The sequence below is a fragment of the Lipophrys pholis genome, assembly GCF_963383615.2.
Source record: "Lipophrys pholis genome assembly, chromosome: 16".
Lineage (NCBI taxonomy): Eukaryota > Metazoa > Chordata > Actinopteri > Blenniiformes > Blenniidae > Lipophrys > Lipophrys pholis.
In genome coordinates, this window is record NC_137634.1 from 9,758,654 (window position 1) to 9,777,830 (window position 19,177).

General features: G+C 40.8%; 1 protein-coding gene across 2 annotated transcripts; it reads left to right on the plus strand.

Annotated features, from left to right (window-relative positions):
- The first annotated feature begins 1,964 nt into the window (after positions 1–1,964).
- pld2 (phospholipase D2) lies at positions 1,965–18,999 on the plus strand. Of its 2 annotated transcripts, none has more exons than XM_080483830.1 (24): positions 1,965–2,111; positions 6,097–6,261; positions 6,353–6,480; positions 7,683–7,825; positions 7,950–8,043; positions 8,593–8,658; positions 8,762–8,820; positions 8,909–9,154; positions 9,250–9,393; positions 9,473–9,556; positions 9,644–9,722; positions 9,817–9,927; positions 10,014–10,223; positions 10,334–10,511; positions 10,615–10,733; positions 11,072–11,185; positions 12,908–13,012; positions 13,426–13,514; positions 13,748–13,861; positions 14,497–14,543; positions 14,726–14,860; positions 15,642–15,795; positions 15,989–16,106; positions 16,232–18,999. In XM_080483830.1, the coding sequence occupies exons 2-24, from the start codon at positions 6,129–6,131 to the stop codon at positions 16,454–16,456; spliced, it is 2,895 nt and encodes a 964-aa protein (XP_080339956.1). In that variant the 5' UTR covers positions 1,965–2,111; positions 6,097–6,128; the 3' UTR covers positions 16,457–18,999. The 2 variants fall into 2 exon arrangements, with proteins under 2 accessions (XP_080339956.1, XP_080339957.1); XM_080483831.1 differs by lacking the exon at positions 1,965–2,111 and adding an exon at positions 2,425–2,518 and having other exon boundaries at positions 6,101–6,261.
- The last annotated feature ends 178 nt before the right edge of the window (positions 19,000–19,177 follow it).

The window sequence follows — 19,177 nt, forward strand, 5'->3', positions numbered from 1 at the left end:
TGAGTAATCTTACATATAGAATTTTCAGTTTACCATAACAATTCAAACCCCATCCCTCCAACATGAAACGATTAAACACTATATGTCCCTATTATACTCATTCCTTACTGCTTTTAAGTATCTTCCTTTCCTGCGACTCCCCCCAATGTTCAGATACAGAACTGCACCAACAAAAACAAAACAATTATGACCCCAGTCCCGTGTGTTATGAATGAAACATCGGTTTGTCTTACCTTTTAGAATATACAATTATAGATATGCATGTTGAGGAATAAGGACAGTAATACCTGGACACTGTGGATTAGACATAATCTGTACACTGACATAATCACAGAAGAGTAAAGATAAACATCTTTCTTATTGTGAGTTCACCTCTTGTATTAAATGAATGAATAAATAAATAAATAAATAAATAAATAAATAAATAAATAATAGAGAGCGATTAAAATCATAAAATCAACATACTCATATAGGAAATTACAAAAAAATAAGTTGTTATGAGGGTTTATACTACCTTTGTAACATCAGTGTCACAAGGTGCATGATAACAGACAATAAAGAGACAAAAAGGAACAAAACTTGATGGTCCGAGGGTCTTCTACCTATTCTATACTCTGGAACAACAAATTCATTGTCACATAATTTTGGTGTATGTTATCAGGTGCCACTATTTGCCTCATCATAAAGGTTTCATTAAAATTGTCTTTATGTTGAGATTGTAGTCATTTTCATTGGTAATTGTTTGGTGTTGTGAAAATAGCAACATTTTCATCAAGTATACACTGCGCCACAACAAAGTAAAAGTTTACAGTTTAAAATGAAAGGCTATTATTTACCAGTCCAGCCCACTCAAAGTGAACTTGGACTGTGTATGGTCTCTCAACAAAAATGTGTTTGACATCCCTGTCTTAGTGGATATGTAATTTTTTTTAAGTGTTTGGCCTCAACTGTATCCCTATACAATTATTATGTGCAATACAATTGTAAGGCTTGAGTTATCAATGTGAATCATTCTAATACAATCCAAAAACGAATGTGCAGCTGTCACAATGTAATTGTATTGTCTGTCAATGTGAAATACCTGCTAAAATTGTGTGCGTGTGCGTGTGTGAACTGTTGGACCTTTGCGTTAAATGTGAAGTGACGGGTGTGGCTTTAAACTGTTTGTACTGTCGCTGAATCACTGGCGTTCTAACAATCACACTGATTTCAATCGTCCCTGGACAGACAGCTATTGTGTATCGTCTGCATGTAGTGGTAATCTAAATATATCAAACATGCTGAACTGGTTTTTTTTCAGTGATTGTTCTCTGGGTTGTTTTTATTGTTTTCAAACTTTAATGCTGTTTTTAAGCTTTGCCGTTAAGTCTGCAGTTTGTTAGCGCCACATGTACTTCCGGTATGTATATTATTCCAATATAAACGTTTTGCCGCTTGTAGTTTGTAAACACTGCTATTAAAGTCCACATTTATATGTTTTAGGTTACGGCCTGTTGTTTCCGGATACACACAGCTGGTGTGAGTTTTTTTACAAACGTTTAAGGTTGCACATCCCCGAAAGTAATACCCTTATTTTGAAATGTGCGATCGGAAGTGGTGTATAATTTCCACCTCTCTCACGTTATGGCTAAAAATGAGTCCAGACTCCAGCCGACCCTCTCCTCTACATGGATCTACATTCCTGTGTGTATGTTCCCTGCTGGTGTCCAGTCCTGACTTGTGCGCCTATTATTAATGTTTTGTTTCCTCTCCATCATGTGAATTCCTCCAACCCCGTTTATCTGCATTTTTAAACAAAGTGGATATTTTACGCACAAGCACCATTTCAGCTGCGTTATTAAGCGTCATTATTTGGAGTTGTAAACACACACCAGGCTTAACTCTGCTGAGACACACATAAAAGCTGCAGAAATCCTTTCCACATGTTCGGTTTCCTCTGTGTCGCCGATGGGAGGGACTAAAGTGTGCATCACCTCCAGGGAAAAGGCTTCAACTCTCTTATCAAACACTGACGGGAAATAGGATGAAACTCAACTTTTAGCCTGAGTTACTTCTCCATTTGGATGTCCTGCGTGTGGAATAGCTGAGTCGAGGCTGTGACCGGGCACAGGGTGAGTATTTCCGTCTGGTTTGAGGCCCAGGTTGGTCGGACGGTGTTTTTTTTTTTTCTTCTTTTCAGCTGTCGCGTTGTTACCGACTCAAGTGTGGCCAGATGCAGATTTCACTCCACCGAATCACGACCGTCATAAATACCCTACACATTGTTGCCATAGAGTCCTCGCGCCGGTGTCACTGTCATTTTCCGCATTTTTTTTTTTTTTTTTAAACTGATTTTTGTGTGAGGAATGTGGCGCTGTGGGAAAAGCAGGGGATGGGTGGAGACGACCAAACTTAGCCTTCTGCATTTCTGCACGGCGATGGAAAGAAAAACCCGAGAGATCCAGGAGTGTTTCACTCACTGTCCGTAAAGAAGAGCAGCCAGGGACACACTCCCATGAAGGCACAGATCAGGAGGCAAGTCCTGCTTCCTACAGGAAAAACCCTGATTTATGTCCTCAGAATAAGTAGAAGCAGACAGAAAGGAATGAGCTGCGTCTCTACTGACCCCAGTCCAGTTCCTGTTGGACGAGTTGACTCAACACTGCTTTTTCAGTTGAGGGGGGATTTATGACAAATACTGATTTCTGTCATTTGTGCCCACGTTCAATGCCGATCGGCCTTTTGCTCTATGGGTGTGTAAAAGATCATTAACATAAGTCTAGTGAATGATGCAAAACGACCTCACTTTTATGAAAAAGGTTTGAGAACCATGGGAAATTTCAAAGCTTTAGGAATAGATATAGTGTCACCAAATAACCTCACGTGCATGTTATCGGATCACGTGAGGAAATCAGAGCTACTCGGAGGACACCCATGCAGAAAACATGTCAACTCCAGACAGAAAGGCCAGGCCAGTATTTGAACCTCTCATTGTGACGCGAGAGGGCTAACCACTGCTCCACCATGCGGCCTTGCATCCCAGTCACTCCAAGTAAATACAATGTGCTTAACCTGACAACACAAAATCATCTGTCCATCCATCTTCCATACCTTCAGTATTCTATTTATGGTCCGTTGAAGCTGGAGTCAATCTAATGACATTGGGTGAAAGTCATGGTACACCCTGCACAGCTCGCTGGTCCTTCACAGGGCAACAGACGATTGCTCACACATTGTCACGTAATGCAATTAATGTGCATGACTTTACACTGTGGAAGAAAACCATAATAAACTGCTGGTCGTACTCAAGTGTTACCAAAGCGGTGGGCCATTTATCCAGATGTGGAAAAAAATTATTCTCAAGTCAAACATTTTGAGTTTGCAGTTCACTAGAATCGTCTGCTGATGTGAGCCATTCTCTACTAAAAAGAGATCTTCAAAGACCTTCAAGCAACTGATATACATACGACTGAAATAGGTTCCCAAGTTATGTGAAAGACTTAAAGTGTTCACTATTCAACGGGTAGAACACCCGACAAATCCACCACTCTTCTTGAAAGGGGACACGCAGCCAAATGCACCGAAAAGGCTCTCCCCAGAATACTAATCAAAGGTACAAATAAAACCTTGACTAACAGCTAAAGGCTTGAGGGATATTTTTGAGACTGGTTACTCGTCGAAGAGAAACGCAAACTACTGTACGTGTAGCATGAGAGGGGCGAGGGATGTAAATATAGAAAATCATTCCCACAGTCAAGATATTTACACGTTATCTCATAAGTTTATCAAAGTAATGGGGTAAAGTCTGGGTGGCTGTCCTCAAGCTGAAGCTCAGTGAATTAAATATTCGGGAGGTTCAGCATCTTGCGTGGGTTTGTATTTTGACTTGAATCTAGATAAGTTTGCATTAACACCCCCCCCGCCCCCCACACACACACACACAAAATCATAGAGAGAAATGAAGTTGGAGAAAATGGTCATTTGTTGCTTTGAAAAATTACAAAATAATCCTAAACCGAGCAAGCTACGAAGCCGCTGTGATCCTCCTTGTAACCGTACTATCTTTCACTATCTCTAGCAAGTGGAACAGCCTTACTAAATCTCTCGCAAGTTGAATATTTAAGTCGCGCATTGTCCAAGGTGCTCTGTCACTCCTAACCACACCCAGGTATGATGACGGTATGCACATTGTCACTGTAGAACCTGAAACTTCAACGTGTATGGGTCGCCAGTGAAAACAACATCGCTTACATGTGGAAAGTTTTCCACGAAAACCCTGATGTGTTTCACTTTTATGTGATGATGTGATGCCTTTTAAACACTCGGCTGCTATAAATTGTTATTCCTATAAACATGAGATTCACCCTGTTAAAACTGGTCTTGCTTGTGTGTTTCCTATTGCCTGTGTATGTCTGAATGATTTTGAGCTTTCTTTGCTGCGCATCAACCAGCTTTTTCTTTTTTTCTGATATAATCTCTGAGACAAAGTTAGAAAATCTCAAATCAAGCATGCTTGATAAAAGATTACATCTCTCATGGCTGTAGGGACTAATAGTAACTGAGCCAGCTGTGAGATTAAAATAACTATGCAAGATTCAGAAACTGATGCACACAAAGTATTCTGGTCATGTGATGGCTCACTGTGTAAAACTGTGGTGGGTAGCACTTTTTCCTTTCGTCCAATCTGGCTCAACCTGTAGACAATCTTAGGTGGGTGTTGTGTTGCACAAACGCAACCCGAGGAAATCGTGCAAGTTTCGCCCATACTGGAGAAATGAAAAACAATCTTGTTGACATAAGAAATTCCCTGCTTTGAATAGTAAACAGTTATTATATGTTTTCTTTTGTTTGTGTGCACAATGATTCGGGTTTCATTTTCTCATGCCAGCCTCAGTGCACTCGGCTTAGCGACAAGTATGAGCAAGCTCTTCATCTGACAGGAAATGCTGAACCGTGGAGGGAAAACAAAAAGCTACTCTCAGTCTTTGCAATGTGGAAACGGAAGAGCATTACGTGTGTGTGTGTGTGTGTGTGTGTGTGTGTGTGTGTGTGTGTGTGTGTGTGTGTGTGTGTGTGTGTGTGTGTGTGTGTGTGTGTGTGTGTGTGTGTGTGTGTGTGTGTGTGTGTGTGTGTGTGTGTGTGTGTGTGTGTGTGTGTGTGTGTGTGTGTGTGTGTGTGTGTGTGTGTGTGTGTGTGTGTGTGTGTATATATAGTAATGTGTATAGAAATGACAAAACTGCAAGAAAAAAGCTCTACTTAAAAAGGTCTTTTCATTCTCTGACATATCAGTGACCTGAGGTAAAGTGCTCCTCCGATATGCAGATGTGTTCAAACTCTGAATGCAGTGACGGTGTTGTAGCACTAAGGTGGGGGGGGGGGGGGGGGACTTGGGGTTTGTATGTGGTTACCTCCAGTCTACTAACAGACTAAAGGTGTTTCACTGCTGCCGTGATCTCTCATTTTCCCTCAAAGCGTTCAGACGCTGCCAATAGCCTGTGGCTCAAACAGTCAAGATGACGTTCCCACCCTGTCTTCAGTGTCACTCCTTTTTTTTTTTTAATGAATTGTTTTACTCTTCAGGCTTTTGTCTAGCTTCCTTTATATTCACCAGGGAGATAGAAAACACTAGTGTACAAAACTGAAAGAATAATTTCTTATTTGTTACATACCACACAGAGATATGGTTCATCCTCAACTGAAATTCATACACTTTGTCACGCTCTCATGCACACACCGCCGCGGAAACATTCAACCATTCATGGATATCTCCTCGCAGTACAAAATACTTGTACAAACCCATTTTATCTCCCCACTTGTGGTGTCCTACACTTATCATATGTTGCAATATTGGTGACCTGAGAAGCCTCAAGACTTTCTTGACATTTAGACTGTGATATCTAAGACTTTATTAACTCAGTTGTTGATATTTTTTTGGTGCAGTACTTGAATCCCTCTTGATGCTGCTACACAGTAAAGCTAAAGCAACTGTTGCTGCTACCTTGACAGATGCTACTGCGTTACATTTGTCTGGCCTGTATGTGGTTTACTCGTACATGCTCATTGTGCTTACACGTGAGAATGTGGCGCATTTCAAACAGTTTTCTTGTGCCTTTGCAGGTAGGTAGGTGTCACTTGCTCAGGACGCCACAATGGCCACAGCAGAGATCACGATTGAGCCAGTTGTTGAGAGCTCAGCGGCTCACAACCTGGACAGAAGGCGCTTCATGCAAGACATCCACGACCTGAGTTCAGACGAGCTGGATGGGTTGATGTCAAGCAGCGGTAAGAAATAATCTGCCACACAATTTACAAGCTTTCACACAATCGGTGTCGGATGCATGTCATGAAAATGTTCTAATCCTCTGAACTGCAGATGGCCGGCCTTTCCTTGTCGTGCATCATCTTCCTGAAATGAAAGAGATGGGTGTACCTTACCTCATGCCCAATACACCTATTACATGCAGAGTGGACAACACAGAGAAATACACTACTCGATCAAAGGTACTTGTAATGAGTTTTCCTTCTAATAACGACAAGCTATCGTTTAAAGCTTCTACAGTTTTTAGGAGTATTTCTTGGCATATCCACTTATGACCAATTTCCCGATTTCAGTCATACTTCAAGTTACAGCTAAGTACACTTTAATGTTATCCCTGAATATGCACACATTGTAAAAAAACAAAGCAATTAGAGACATAAAACTGATGTTTCATGTCTGAACGGCCTGATGTACCTGCTGCAGTGATGACTCAGTCCTGTTTGAGCCCACAGGCGTCAATGTTTTATATACAAGTCCAGAGGTAGACTGGTAGCGACACTGTGTCAGTTGTTCACCCTTGTGTAAATGCAATATTAGAGCAGATAAAGCGTGCTTGCCACAGTTTAACTCTTGAATCCTCTAGAGAGATCTGTGGTCTTACTGAACACCGTGTTTCAGTTAGCCAGAGCAAACAGTCTCTTAGTTCTGGGCTTGTCAATTAAAAAGATAAAGCTCATATATCGCTGTGTATCCCTCAGTGTAGAAACGGAGACGCACGACATATTTTGCAAAGCGACTCATTTAAAAAAGGCACAGACTAGAGTAAAACAGCAGCGAGATACTTGGCTGGGTTGGTTTGCATACTGTTTCCATATTTTAGTTTCCATATGCTTTGATTTGTTTGGAAATGAACGCAAACAGAATTTTACGCTGGCAACTTGTTTTAAGTGTGATTGTGTTTAAAACAGGTCCTCACACTGAATAAATTCTCTAAAGTGCCGATGGACGTTATTACCCTATTCAAACTGAGGAGGTAATTGTTGGTTCAGCCTTGATCTACAGCACTTATCGTATGCAGCTGCAGTTGAGTCTTTGTGTGTAAACTCATTTTAAAATTCCAAATAAGTGGTTCGGGAGATAAATCTCTGCAAGGTCCGACTCCGCTGCTTTCTCGTATGAGATCGTCTCAGACTTCAACGCTAAAGAAAAGTTTAAAAAGGGTTTATAACAGGGAAAAAAAGCTGATCAAAAATATATGAAAATTGTGCCTAAGATAAGAAGTGTTGCATAACATTTGAAATGGCAATTAAAATAAATCTATATTGCCTAGTGAAAATTCAATTAAGAAAGATTTAACTGTATAAATTTCCTGTCACGAGATTAAATACATAAATTTGGTGTTTCTTGATTCAAACCGTCTCACTGGAGTACGTCATCCCTGCAGGTCCGTGTAGGAACCCTTTACACTGTGCGGCTCACACATGGCCACTTCCACTGGGCAGTGAAGAGGAAGTACAAACACTTTCAGGAGCTCCATCGAGACCTCTACAAGCACAAGATGATGATTCACCTGCTGCCTCTGGGAAGGTCGGTGTGCCAATCTGTTCCTCTTATTCATGCAAATCAGCCTCTCGCTCAGAACGAGAAGCCACCGCAATCTCTGCCGGGGCGTCACGGGTGAACGTTTTGAATAATCAAATGTCTCTCAAAGATTTGCAAAGGACAGAAATATGCTGAGAAACATGTCGGAGGAGATGCCCAGCCTGCACGGGACAGAACGGACCAGAAGAACCTCGAGCAAAATGGTATTAAACAGCTCACACAATTTCGTACTGACGCCGTATTTCCCCACAAACAGTTCATCTGAATCCACCGCGGTGCGTCTAGATTAGTGGCAAAAAATTTTTTATTGCACATTTGCTTCTTTAATAAAAGGTCATTCGGTGTGAAATAGGCCCGGCTCCCGAATGATCCTGTTGGGGTTTTTTCTGCAAAACTTTACACAGACAATTGCAATGTTTTAAACTTGCACCTCTTTTAATAATAAAAATCATTACTTTTGAACTACTCATGTTTCATGGTTAAGATGTCCTTTGCCTGATTAAAGTCTTTTATCTATCTCTTTTACCATCTGTCTATCTTTTATACCACCTTATTTAATTCAGGGTTGTACTGCACTGCAGTTGATCACAACTGACGGTGGTTTAAGGCAGGACAGACACTTACATTCAGGCCCAGGGACAAATTTAGAATCACCATTTAGCCTAAAATGCTAATTTTCTGATTGTGGGATGGAACCGGCGAGAACACACTGAACTCTTACTGTGATTATCTTGGGGATTTTATTTATGCAGAAATACCTTGAGGAGTACCTGAATGGTCTGCTGGAGAACGCATTCTGCCGAAATGACCACGCCATGGTAAAAGCCTAAAAACAAACAGACGCATGTGCAGATAGAAAGTGAATGTCATTCAGCCTGATCACATTCCATTAGTCTCTCTTTTTTTTTTTTTTTTTTCCAGCTGGAGTTCCTCTCTGTAGGCGCTCTCTCCTTCATCACTGATCTTGGTCCAAAAGGCCTGTAAGTAAAGCTTTATTATGAGAGAAATATACATGGGCCAAAATGTATGACAAATGTTCATTTTATTCTGTGTGTGACTTTGTCTCAGGGAGGGACCCATCGTCAAGAGGTCTGGGGGTCACCGGATCCAGGGCTTGAACTGCATTGGTCATCATCAAATTTGTTTCCGCTGGTCGCGGCGGTGGCTGGTTGTGAAGGACTCCTTCCTGATGTACATGAACCGGGACCACGGCAACATCAACTTTGTGCTTCTGTTTGACCCAGAGTTCAAGGTGAAAGTGGGCCGTGCCCACACGGACACCACATATGGAGTCTGCATTGAGAATTTCACTCGGCAAGTTGGTTTTGTGTCTGCATATGTCCTGATTCATTTCTTGGGGATTTGATTGCGTTTTGTGACGTGTCCCCGGCCTGTTTGCTTTTCATTAGGAGTCTGATCATTAAATGCAGCAGCTACAGGCAAACTCACTGGTGGAGTCATGAAATCAACCGGCTGGCAGACTCGTGTGACTTTCTCAAAGTGCAGCGCTTCAGTGGATTCGCTCCTCCACGGGAGAACACGCTTGCTAAGTGGTGGGTTATTTAGTCTGTCTGATGTTTCCTTGGATGTAAACTCTCTTTTAACATACGTTATTATTGATGCCATCTAAAGGTATGTGAACGGAAGTGGCTACTTTGCAGACCTGGCTGACGCTCTTGAACAAGCCAAGGAGGAAATATTAATCACAGACTGGTGGTAAGTGTCGATTCGGTTTGAATTTACTGATTAGATAAACAACACTTTAAAAGCAGACGACATACTAATAGGTTGGTTTTCTCGTAGGCTTAGCCCGGAGGTTTACCTCAAAAGACCGGCGACTGATAACTACTGGCGCCTGGATGAGATCCTCCATCGCAAAGCTGTAAGTATATTATCTGACTTGTTGTTTCATTTTATAGATTGTACATGTTTATACACAGTAGATTCTTTCCTTTCTAATTTAAACCTTTCTACAGAAACAAGGAGTCAAAGTGTGTGTCCTCCTGTACAAAGAGGTGGAGTTGGCCTTGGGCATCAACAGTGACCACAGCAAGAGAACTCTAATGAATATGCACCCAAACATCAAGGTCTTTTAATTCTTGAGCTGCTACACAATTACTACCGTTATAAGAGGCTTCATCCCACATCTTAACATCACCCTTTGATCCATCAGGTGATGCGGCATCCTGACCATGTGTCGTCTGTGGTGTTCCTGTGGGCTCACCATGAAAAGATGGTGGCCATTGACCAAACGGTGGCCTTTGTAGGAGGGATTGACCTGGCCTTTGGGAGATGGGATGACAGCAAGTACCGCTTAACTGATCTGGGGTTGAGGGAGAAGCCTGACGACACAACAGAGGAGCTGGAAAAAGAGGAAATAGACGTATGGATATGTTTTGTCTCGTTTATTATTATTTCTTGTGACTGAGGATGAATGTGCTGCCATAAGTTCATGAACCAGATTCGACCATAATGAATGACTCTGATCCACAGGGAAATGGTGTTGCTGATGGCTTGAAACAGTCTGAAGCAGGTGATGAGTTGAAACCGTCTGACGAGGAAGCAGAGCAGGACCCAAAAGACCTGAAGAGTAACACTAAGCTGTGGCTCGGCAAAGATTACAGCAACTTTATCAGGAAAGACTGGGTCCAACTGGACAAGCCGTTTGAGGGTGCGTTATCTAAATCTCTTTTGGTATCACACTGAGCGTCTGTAAACAGTGAGATGAAAGGGTCTTTTTCTTTTTTGTTTTGAAAAAAACCAATCATTTTTAGATAACATCGATCGCACTGAAGTTCCTCGCATGCCGTGGCGTGATCTGTCTGCGGCTATGCATGGCAAAGCGGCCAGAGATGTGGCCCGCCACTTCATCCAGCGCTGGAACTTCACCAAGGTCGGACACAAAAAGAAGCTCAGCGTTATCGTCACAGTTTTGATTTTAAAATCTGCACAATAGCCAGAAATTGCAAACATATTTTTCTCTCTTTAAGTATAAAATTGATCCCTGATCAAATAAACCTTCACAGATGAGCTGAGCTATTTACAGGCTGTGTGACTCAAAGCCATTCAAAGCAGTCCAGTACAAGTTTAAACAAAGTCTGAGGTTTGAATTGCCTTGGCTTGGTGGCATATTATAAGCTCACCTGACTGACCGTATGTCTCACCTTGTAAATAAATGAAATGAAATTTTCAAGAGGACAATTTAATGCATAAATGTCTTTTATTCATCAGATCTTCAAGTCCAAGTACAAGGACGACTTCTACCCTTACCTTCTTCCTAAGTCTCACGCCACTGCCGACTCACTGCCAATAACTGTGCCTGGTTCCAAGAAGGCAAACGTGCAGGTAATTATTCACACAAACAGGCTGCAGGTGGAGTGAAAAGGTGCATCACAAAAACGTCATCATTCCCCCTGTAATTTCATTCAAACCATCAAATATAAATATATTTAAAATTAAATATGCATACAGTGAGATGTATTATTTTTTTCATTTTATTCTTTATAGTTTTGCTTTTAAGTCATAGAAATGAAATGCTAGTATCTCGTTAAATATTTCATTCAATTCAATATGTCTCCTTTGTTTGTTTTTTTAAAGCGCCGATTATTTTCTATATTTTATGTTTGAGTAGAAATACCTTACAAAACTTTCATTCATATTTTCCTTTTTGTGCTGCACCTGTATTTGTGTCCTTATTCACAAGAAAATGGTCGATTTTTGTCTGAAAAGCAAAATGATATATGGACATTTGCAGACGAAGGTCCCTTTTCTCGGGGACCATACGTTGAACTCGCACAACTTGCCAGGTGCAGCTCTCGAGCTAACCTAGAGCTTTTCATTAATACATTAAGCGTTCTATACAAAGACTCCATTAAAAGGTCCACTGGTTTTTTTTTTTGGTTTAGTTCTTTTTTTAAATGGGCTTTCAGCAGGGTTGCAATCCTCCTATTTGTCATATAGGCAATTAAAGCGCATAGTCAGAAAGCTCATTATGTGCATAAGTTTTCCATTTAAAAAGCCAATTCACAATCGCCATATTAACTCAGAAAAGTAGTTTAATCATTGTAATGGCCGTGAAGTAACAGGATCATTGCCAAGAGGTTTGCAGGGCCCTGCTACATTTTGCATCGTGCGCTGGCAGGTCAGATCTACCAGGAAATCAGATGGATGTCTTTACAACAAAGAGACACTGTTCTGGCTTAGGACATGCAGCCACTCTGTGTTGTTTTTTTTTTTTGTTTTTTTCTCCTCTTGCTGCGGCAGATGGTAGAACAAAAGTGAAGCCTGTAGAATCAAATTACTTCCAACATATTTATCCTCTTCAGTAAAGCCAGTGAAAACAAATGCATTGCCAAGGATGAAGCGAGATTACAAGTGGAGGGATTGTATTTGCAACAGGCTTTAGGGTAACAAGAACCAGATTAGGAGACACACAAGCATCAACAGCAAAAGTGGCCTATTGAACTATTCTTCACCCCCCCCAATCACACCAAGTAGCAACGTTTGATTGAATTCTTGTTCTACTAATGTTTTTCACCATTTAAGATCGTTTTGTGTTTTGCTGCTTTAGCAGACAGAAGGAAATAAAAATAAGATGAGTTAACAGTGTTTACACATTAGCTGGGAAATGTACTTTATCCTATTCTATCCTAAGTGATTGGTAACAGTATTATTTGTTTCTGCTGGAAGTTTATTCCATTTTCTGTTTGTAAGTATAACCTTTCCTCTTCATTATGATGCGGCTCTCTCATCAGGTTTTGTTGGTGCGTTATTCAGGTTTCAGGGGCAGAGACTCAGTTTTCACATTGTGTGTTGAAGGTGTAGCAGCTGTACTCGCTCTTGGCATGTCAGTGATGCTCCCAAACAAAGCGTCTAATTGCACAGAATAAAAAAGCAGGGTGATTTATTTATGAGGTAGAAGTTCAAGTGAAAAACAAAACAGACCTTTCTTGATTCCTCGCTTGTAAATATGAAGACATTATTTCGATTGCTTTGAAAAGTGAAGGAAGAACATATGCACTATGGATTCATTGACAGTTCATGATTTTTATTTATTTTTCTCCTCAGGTGTTGCGCTCCGCTGATCGATGGTCAACTGGGACCTGCGAGAACTCAATCCTGAATGCCTACATCAACACTATCGAGAAAAGCGAGCATTACATCTACATTGAGGTAAAATGTAGAAACTTTTTGTAGACAATGGTTCACCTCATGGTATAATCTAAAATGGTTTATTTTTTTCAACACATCGCCCTCCTGGTTAAATTATGAAAGTTTATTTTCGGCATGTTGATTCTTAGCCTTTGGTAATAGTGTCATGGGTAAGAAAGACTAAGCATGACAAAAATATAGTAACTAGTTTTCGTTGCATTTGTATGAAACTATTCAAATTTCCGTTAATTAAATTCGGCTTTCTTGGAGCTGATACTGTTCAACGTTCATTTTAACCTTACTGAAAAGAGTCTATGGCCAAGGGTCTGCTCATTCATGAGTCTGAAAGCAGTTTAATCCCCTTTTGCCAGCTTCCTACCTGCTTAGGTCCTCACCTCACACTGTGCTGCCATCTGCCTTCTCTCTGCCCTCAGAACCAGTTCTTTATCAGCTGCTCTGATGCGAAGACTGTCCATAACGGGATCGGTGATGCAATTGTGGATCGAATCCTTCGAGCACACAGGTCTGGCTTGACAGTCGTGCTTCTTTTTTGCCTCTCGTGACTCATACTTGAACCGTGTATGAAGTGGCGTTACATGATATTTGTATTGAAAATGGTTTCCGCTCTATTTGAATAGAGAATCTCAAGGAAATATTGGTTAGCTGCGATACACGATTCACAGAAATGAGAACACCTTTAGCCATGTTTAGATAGCACACTCATGGACGATGTACATTTACACTGTTATATTGCAGAGAGCAGAAGAAGTACAGAGTATTTGTGGTGATTCCGCTGCTTCCTGGATTTGAGGGCGACATCAGTGCAGGAAGTGGAACTGCCATCCAAGCCATTCTGCACTTCACTTACAGGTGAAAGCCTTTTCTTCCAATTTTGCACTCAGGGCCACACAGACTAGAACAAACACTTTATACCTGTAACAGCAGCCACGGGAATAACATCTTTAGTTATGAAGAGTTATAGCTGAATTTTGGATTTTACCCAATCTGTCACCTTTCATTTGGATACGCATCTCTATTTATGTTTCTTCAAGCATTTATATAGTCAGTTTTCCAGATGCTCCGTACAGATTGTAAATATAGTCCTAGTGGACCCTTAGATTTATGTACTACATGCACAAATCTTGACAATCCTCCAGATGAATAGAGTCTGTACACTTTCACTATGAGAGATGTTTTTTTATATTTTATAGACGGCTTGTAGTAATAAAATTTGTTTCAAAGGGCTTTCATTAAGACTGTTCGACCAGGATTAAACAATGTAGGATATTATCTCTTTGAATTGGTCTTGGGAAATTGTTTTAGAATCATAATGTGATGCTTCTGTTAAACAGAAAAGTGCAGATTATTTTGTTGTAAATGAGCTTGTTTACTGCCAGAACAAACACGCTCATATCCCTAGTTCATTATTTTTGTGATTTATTACTATGTTGCTGCCATGTAGTGTGTAATTTGCGTGGAGTAATTATTCTTTTTGAATGTACTAGAACCATGTGCCGCGGAGAACACTCCATTCTGTCACGGCTTAGTGAAGGTAAAGAGTATTTTTTTTTTTCTTCTAACTTCTAAAAATCCACCTGAGAAAAAATGATATCTGTTTCCTCTGTAATACTTTCAACCTTGACTTCTTTTCACATCCATTTTGAGAGTCTTTATTTAAATTGATTATACTTGTACCAGTAATTCTTCTTCTGTTTCTTGTGATGCGTCCTCCAGTGAAGGACCAGTGGACGGAGTACATCACCTTCTGCGGCCTGAGAACACACTCCCAGCTCTCCCAGTCGCTGGTCACAGAGCTCATCTACGTACACAGCAAGACCCTCATCGCTGATGACCGCTGCTATATCATTGGTGGGTCATTCAAAGACAGTCTTCAGTTATAAGCCAAGACTGATCTGCATTATGAAATAGCCTGTCCCTATCATTTCTATATGAACAAAGGAAAGACGTGCGAAGATCCCTGGATTGCCAGTCCATCACAGGACAAACACAGAGAGACAGAAAATCAGGCAATTTAGAGTCACTAATTATCCTGTGGGAGGAAACGGCGCACACACTGGTATTGTCAAGTATTATTCTTTACACGTGTATGTATACACGCTACTTCATTTTGTGTAGTTAATAAAGCGTGATGTAATATTATCCAAGACAACAGCCATGAATTTAATCTTCAAACATCTGTACTTTAATTTGAGCTTTTTCTTAAAATATTCCTTAGAATTCAGTAGATGTAGTTTTGCTTCCTCATTGAGCTGGATAGCGTGCAAAGTGCATGAGCTCACACTTATTTTATGGATGCATTGAAGATAAACTCTTTCAAAAGTGTAGAACTCGTGTTAAAGCTACTTTACGCTCTTGTTTACTTTGCTGTTGTTGACAACCTTCCACAAAAATCAGCTTTACTACACCCTTTAGAGCAAGTCTGTTTCTCTTAACAGCTTGTACACTAATGGCATAGAACTAAACAGGAGAAAAACTAAAAAGCAGCAGTCATTCTAAATATAGCCAATATCCCACTTTGTTTTTTTCTTTGTTTTTTTTTTCCAGAGTAATTTAATGTGTTGAGTCCTGACTTGATGGGAATCGTGTCTTTGAAAGCCCAGATTGTAAAAAAGCTTTTACTGTGTTCCAGGCTCCGCCAACATCAATGACCGCAGCATGCTGGGCAGCCGAGATAGTGAGTTGGCTGTGTTTGTAGAGGATGAAGAGAGGGTCCCATCCATCATGGGAGGGGAGGAATACCAGGCGGGACCGCTCACACTGGCTCTACGCAAAGAGTGTTTCAGGTCAGGACAAAAACGTACTACTACCGCAATGAATGAGTATAACGTCGACGCATTGGAGTTTTAAAAGTGTGAATCCAACTGCTTCTAATGAAAAATATTAAAACTGCTGAAGATTTCTGTTTAAAGAGCGGTGGCGAGCAAATACAAACCAGCAACAAGTTGCATCTAAATTTTATTTACCCTGCTCCGTCAGTGTTCTCGTCGGAGCTGCTTCAGACCCCAGCATCAATGTTGATGATCCAATCAGTGACGAGTTCTTCTTTGTGGCCTGGAATGACGCTGCTAAACAGAACGCCCAAATTTATCAGAAGGTACAACTCAAAGTTACAATATCTAATCATTCTCTCCATTGTAGACTTTTCTTGACGAGAGCTGCATATGATTTCAGGTGCCTTTCCCAGCTGTTTTCTGATTTGTTCATTTGGTGTTTGTCCAGGTGTTCAAATGCCTTCCCTACAACGGAGCCCACAACATGAGAGAGCTGAAGGAGTATAGCAGCATGGAGCGCCTGTGCGACACAGACCCTGATCAGGCTAAAGAGGAGCTGAAGTCTGTCCGAGGGCTGCTGGTCCACTTCCCCCTGAAGTTCCTGTGTGAGGAAAACCTGCTACCGCCACTGAACACTAAGGAAGGCATGGCCCCTGTAGGGCTGTGGACATAGCCACACTGCATCACACCACTAAAAAAGCAACAGTAACAACAGCTCCTACTTGTAGTTTTAGTTCAGATAAAGTTTAGCACAGTACACTAACACAGTTTCAGCACCAGCACTTGTGAGATGACGATGACATCATCTTACATATTTTACTCGTATGTTGTTTTGTTTTATTACATTGTCTATTAACTGTGGGCCAATCAGAACATAACTACTAAAATGCTAAATGTATGCCACCCATGACGGCAGTGCTTCATAACTTTTTCAGTGCAATCGGAACTGCTGGCCCGACAGTGATGCAAAGCACACACAACTGAATGTATGACTCAGGAATGGATTGAGAGATTGTACTGGAAATCAAGTGTCTCACATGATCTGGGAACATAGTGTACATTTATTACTGCAAGATTTTTAGGTGGGTGGGTAAATGGCTCTTTCTCTCTCTCTCTCTCTCTCTCTCTCTCTCTCTCTCTCTCTCTCTCTCTCTCTCTCTCTCTCTCTCTCTCTCTATTTTAGTATCTCTTTCTGTTTCTCTTTGCATTGCATGAAGGTGGACACTAAATCTCTCCCATGAAATAACGTCTCTCCCATCCTCCTATTCTCATTCTGTTTTTTTCTCTGTTTCCCTTTGTCCCTCTTTCCTTTTCTCTCACTCTCTAATGCTCTCACTGTCTTTCTCTCACTCTCTTTCTCACACACACTCGCTCCCTCCAAGGCTTCACCTCTCACTGCAGTGCCAGAAAATCTGTCAGAACATTTGTGGTTGTTATGGTGACGGATATAAAGAGATGACTGGATTGTGGCTGAAATGAAAACTGGGATAGGGCAGAAAAGGAGAGGGCTGATAAGAGGGATACCTCACTAAATCAGGCCTGTGTACCGGAAATTAGACGGTAATATGCTGATGGGCGGACCACCGGATTCTGTGGGGGCAGAGTCATTTCAACATGTTCAGAATGAATGATCAGGTCGAGGAGTGGGAGAGGGACAAAGCAAACGATGACGAGATAATTGAAGAGCGCTAGGTTGTGTTCCTGTTAATTGTTGCAGTTTTTAAAATAACCATGACAGCAGAATGAACTATGATGTCTCTGTGCCGTCGTCGCTCCAGAACAGAACATTCCACTTCAACATTGCACTTCTCCATTTCCGTGTTATGTCCAGGTGCCCGGATGTGCATCTTGCATGTCTCGTCTGTATTTTGGTGGAGCCATCTGTTTAGGCTCATTACATTTAGCCATTACACTCCCGAGTTGTGACGTCATGTGGCCTTTACAGCATTCACTCACTGCTGAGATTTCCATTTTGGGATTCCATCAGGGTGTAGTTAAAATTAGATTTGAAAAAGAAGAAATTATGTGAGTTGTTTTCTTTAAAAAAAAAAAGCTTATTCCTTTTACTGAGCCATGAGTGGTGACTACTGTTGAGCAACTTGCACTGGACATGTTTGCAGCATTTGATGGTGAATACAGGCAGACAATCGTACATACAGTATACGTCGGCCCTTTTTGAAAGAAAAACAGGACTTGAGTTGCAGGAGTGGAAGTTATTCTCCCACCCTCATTATTGTCAGTGTGAGGTCATACACCGTGGCAAAACAATGCAATTTATTGTTCCATTTGTGTGGTATAGTAAATGAACGTGTTTGAAGATTTAGGACCTTTTTTGGGGGGTTTTTTGCACCTGTACCTGAGGTTTTTAAGTGAACGGGCAACATATAAAGTGTCTGAATGAGACCTTTGTGTTCTTCGCCCTGCAGTGGTGTGCTTACCACACTTTGTAAAGAAAACATTGGACAGTGGTTTTACATGCATTACAAACACCCAGAACAGCTGACCCAGAATGCTAAACTCTACTTAACAGTACTGTAACCAACTTGCTAATCCGAAACAGTGGGAACTTGTTGAGCCTTTGTCAGAGTTATGAGATTGTGCAGAGTTTTGTATACCCCCCCCTCCCTCCCCAGCAACTGCATCGAGGTGGTTTCTGTGCAAATGTGACCCACTTCCTATGAAGCGCCACAGATAAGCCACTAAAAACATCTGTGTTCAGCACCGGTGCTTTGCTGGCCTTGACTGCTGTTCTGACTTTCTCTCCAAACACTTTAAGAGCCACTACGAGACCCACTGGAAGCTGGGTGTAAACAAGCAGCTCTCATTGAATACAATATTTTTGCCTTAAGCTGTATTCTTTGTTGTAGTGAAGCTTCTGCAAAAAATGTCTCTTATATACTAAGAAGTGAACTTATAATGTTTCTTTCGGTAATATTTTTGGACTAATAGCCAGCATTGGCAAAATATTTTCTATGTATTGCCAGTGGAACATTGTATACTTATTCCTAACAGTCAACACGTAAAACCCTTATGTATGCAGATTTGTAGATCTGGATTTCTAAAAAAAAAAAAAAGACTTATTTGTTTATGGGCTACTAACACTCAGGGTTTCACAGATAACAAATATTCTTACTTAATCATTCTATGAAGAACTTGTACTTTTTGTGTGTGTAACTTTTCTAATTTCTTCAATAAAGCTGTGTTTTGTATGAAATTACTTTTTGCTTTAATTTTTAAAATGTCCTTTGTAACTTTTTGTTTTCTACATGAATCAAAAATGACGACCCTGAAAAATAAATATCAACTATATATTTCATTGAAAGATTGTGTGTCTGTTGAGATATATAGCAGAAATATATATACTAAATTGAGGGGTTTACATGCTCTAAAGAGG

Excerpts from the sequence above, each read along its gene's own strand:
- pld2 (XM_080483830.1), top strand. The coding sequence starts at position 6,129 with ATGGCCACAGCAGAGATCACGATTGAGCCAGTTGTTGAGAGCTCAGCG. Across the intron at positions 10,734-11,071 it reads AGCGCTGGAACTTCACCAAG|ATCTTCAAGTCCAAGTACAA; the intron begins GTCGGACACAAA and ends TTTATTCATCAG. Across the intron at positions 11,186-12,907 it reads CCAAGAAGGCAAACGTGCAG|GTGTTGCGCTCCGCTGATCG; the intron begins GTAATTATTCAC and ends TTTTCTCCTCAG.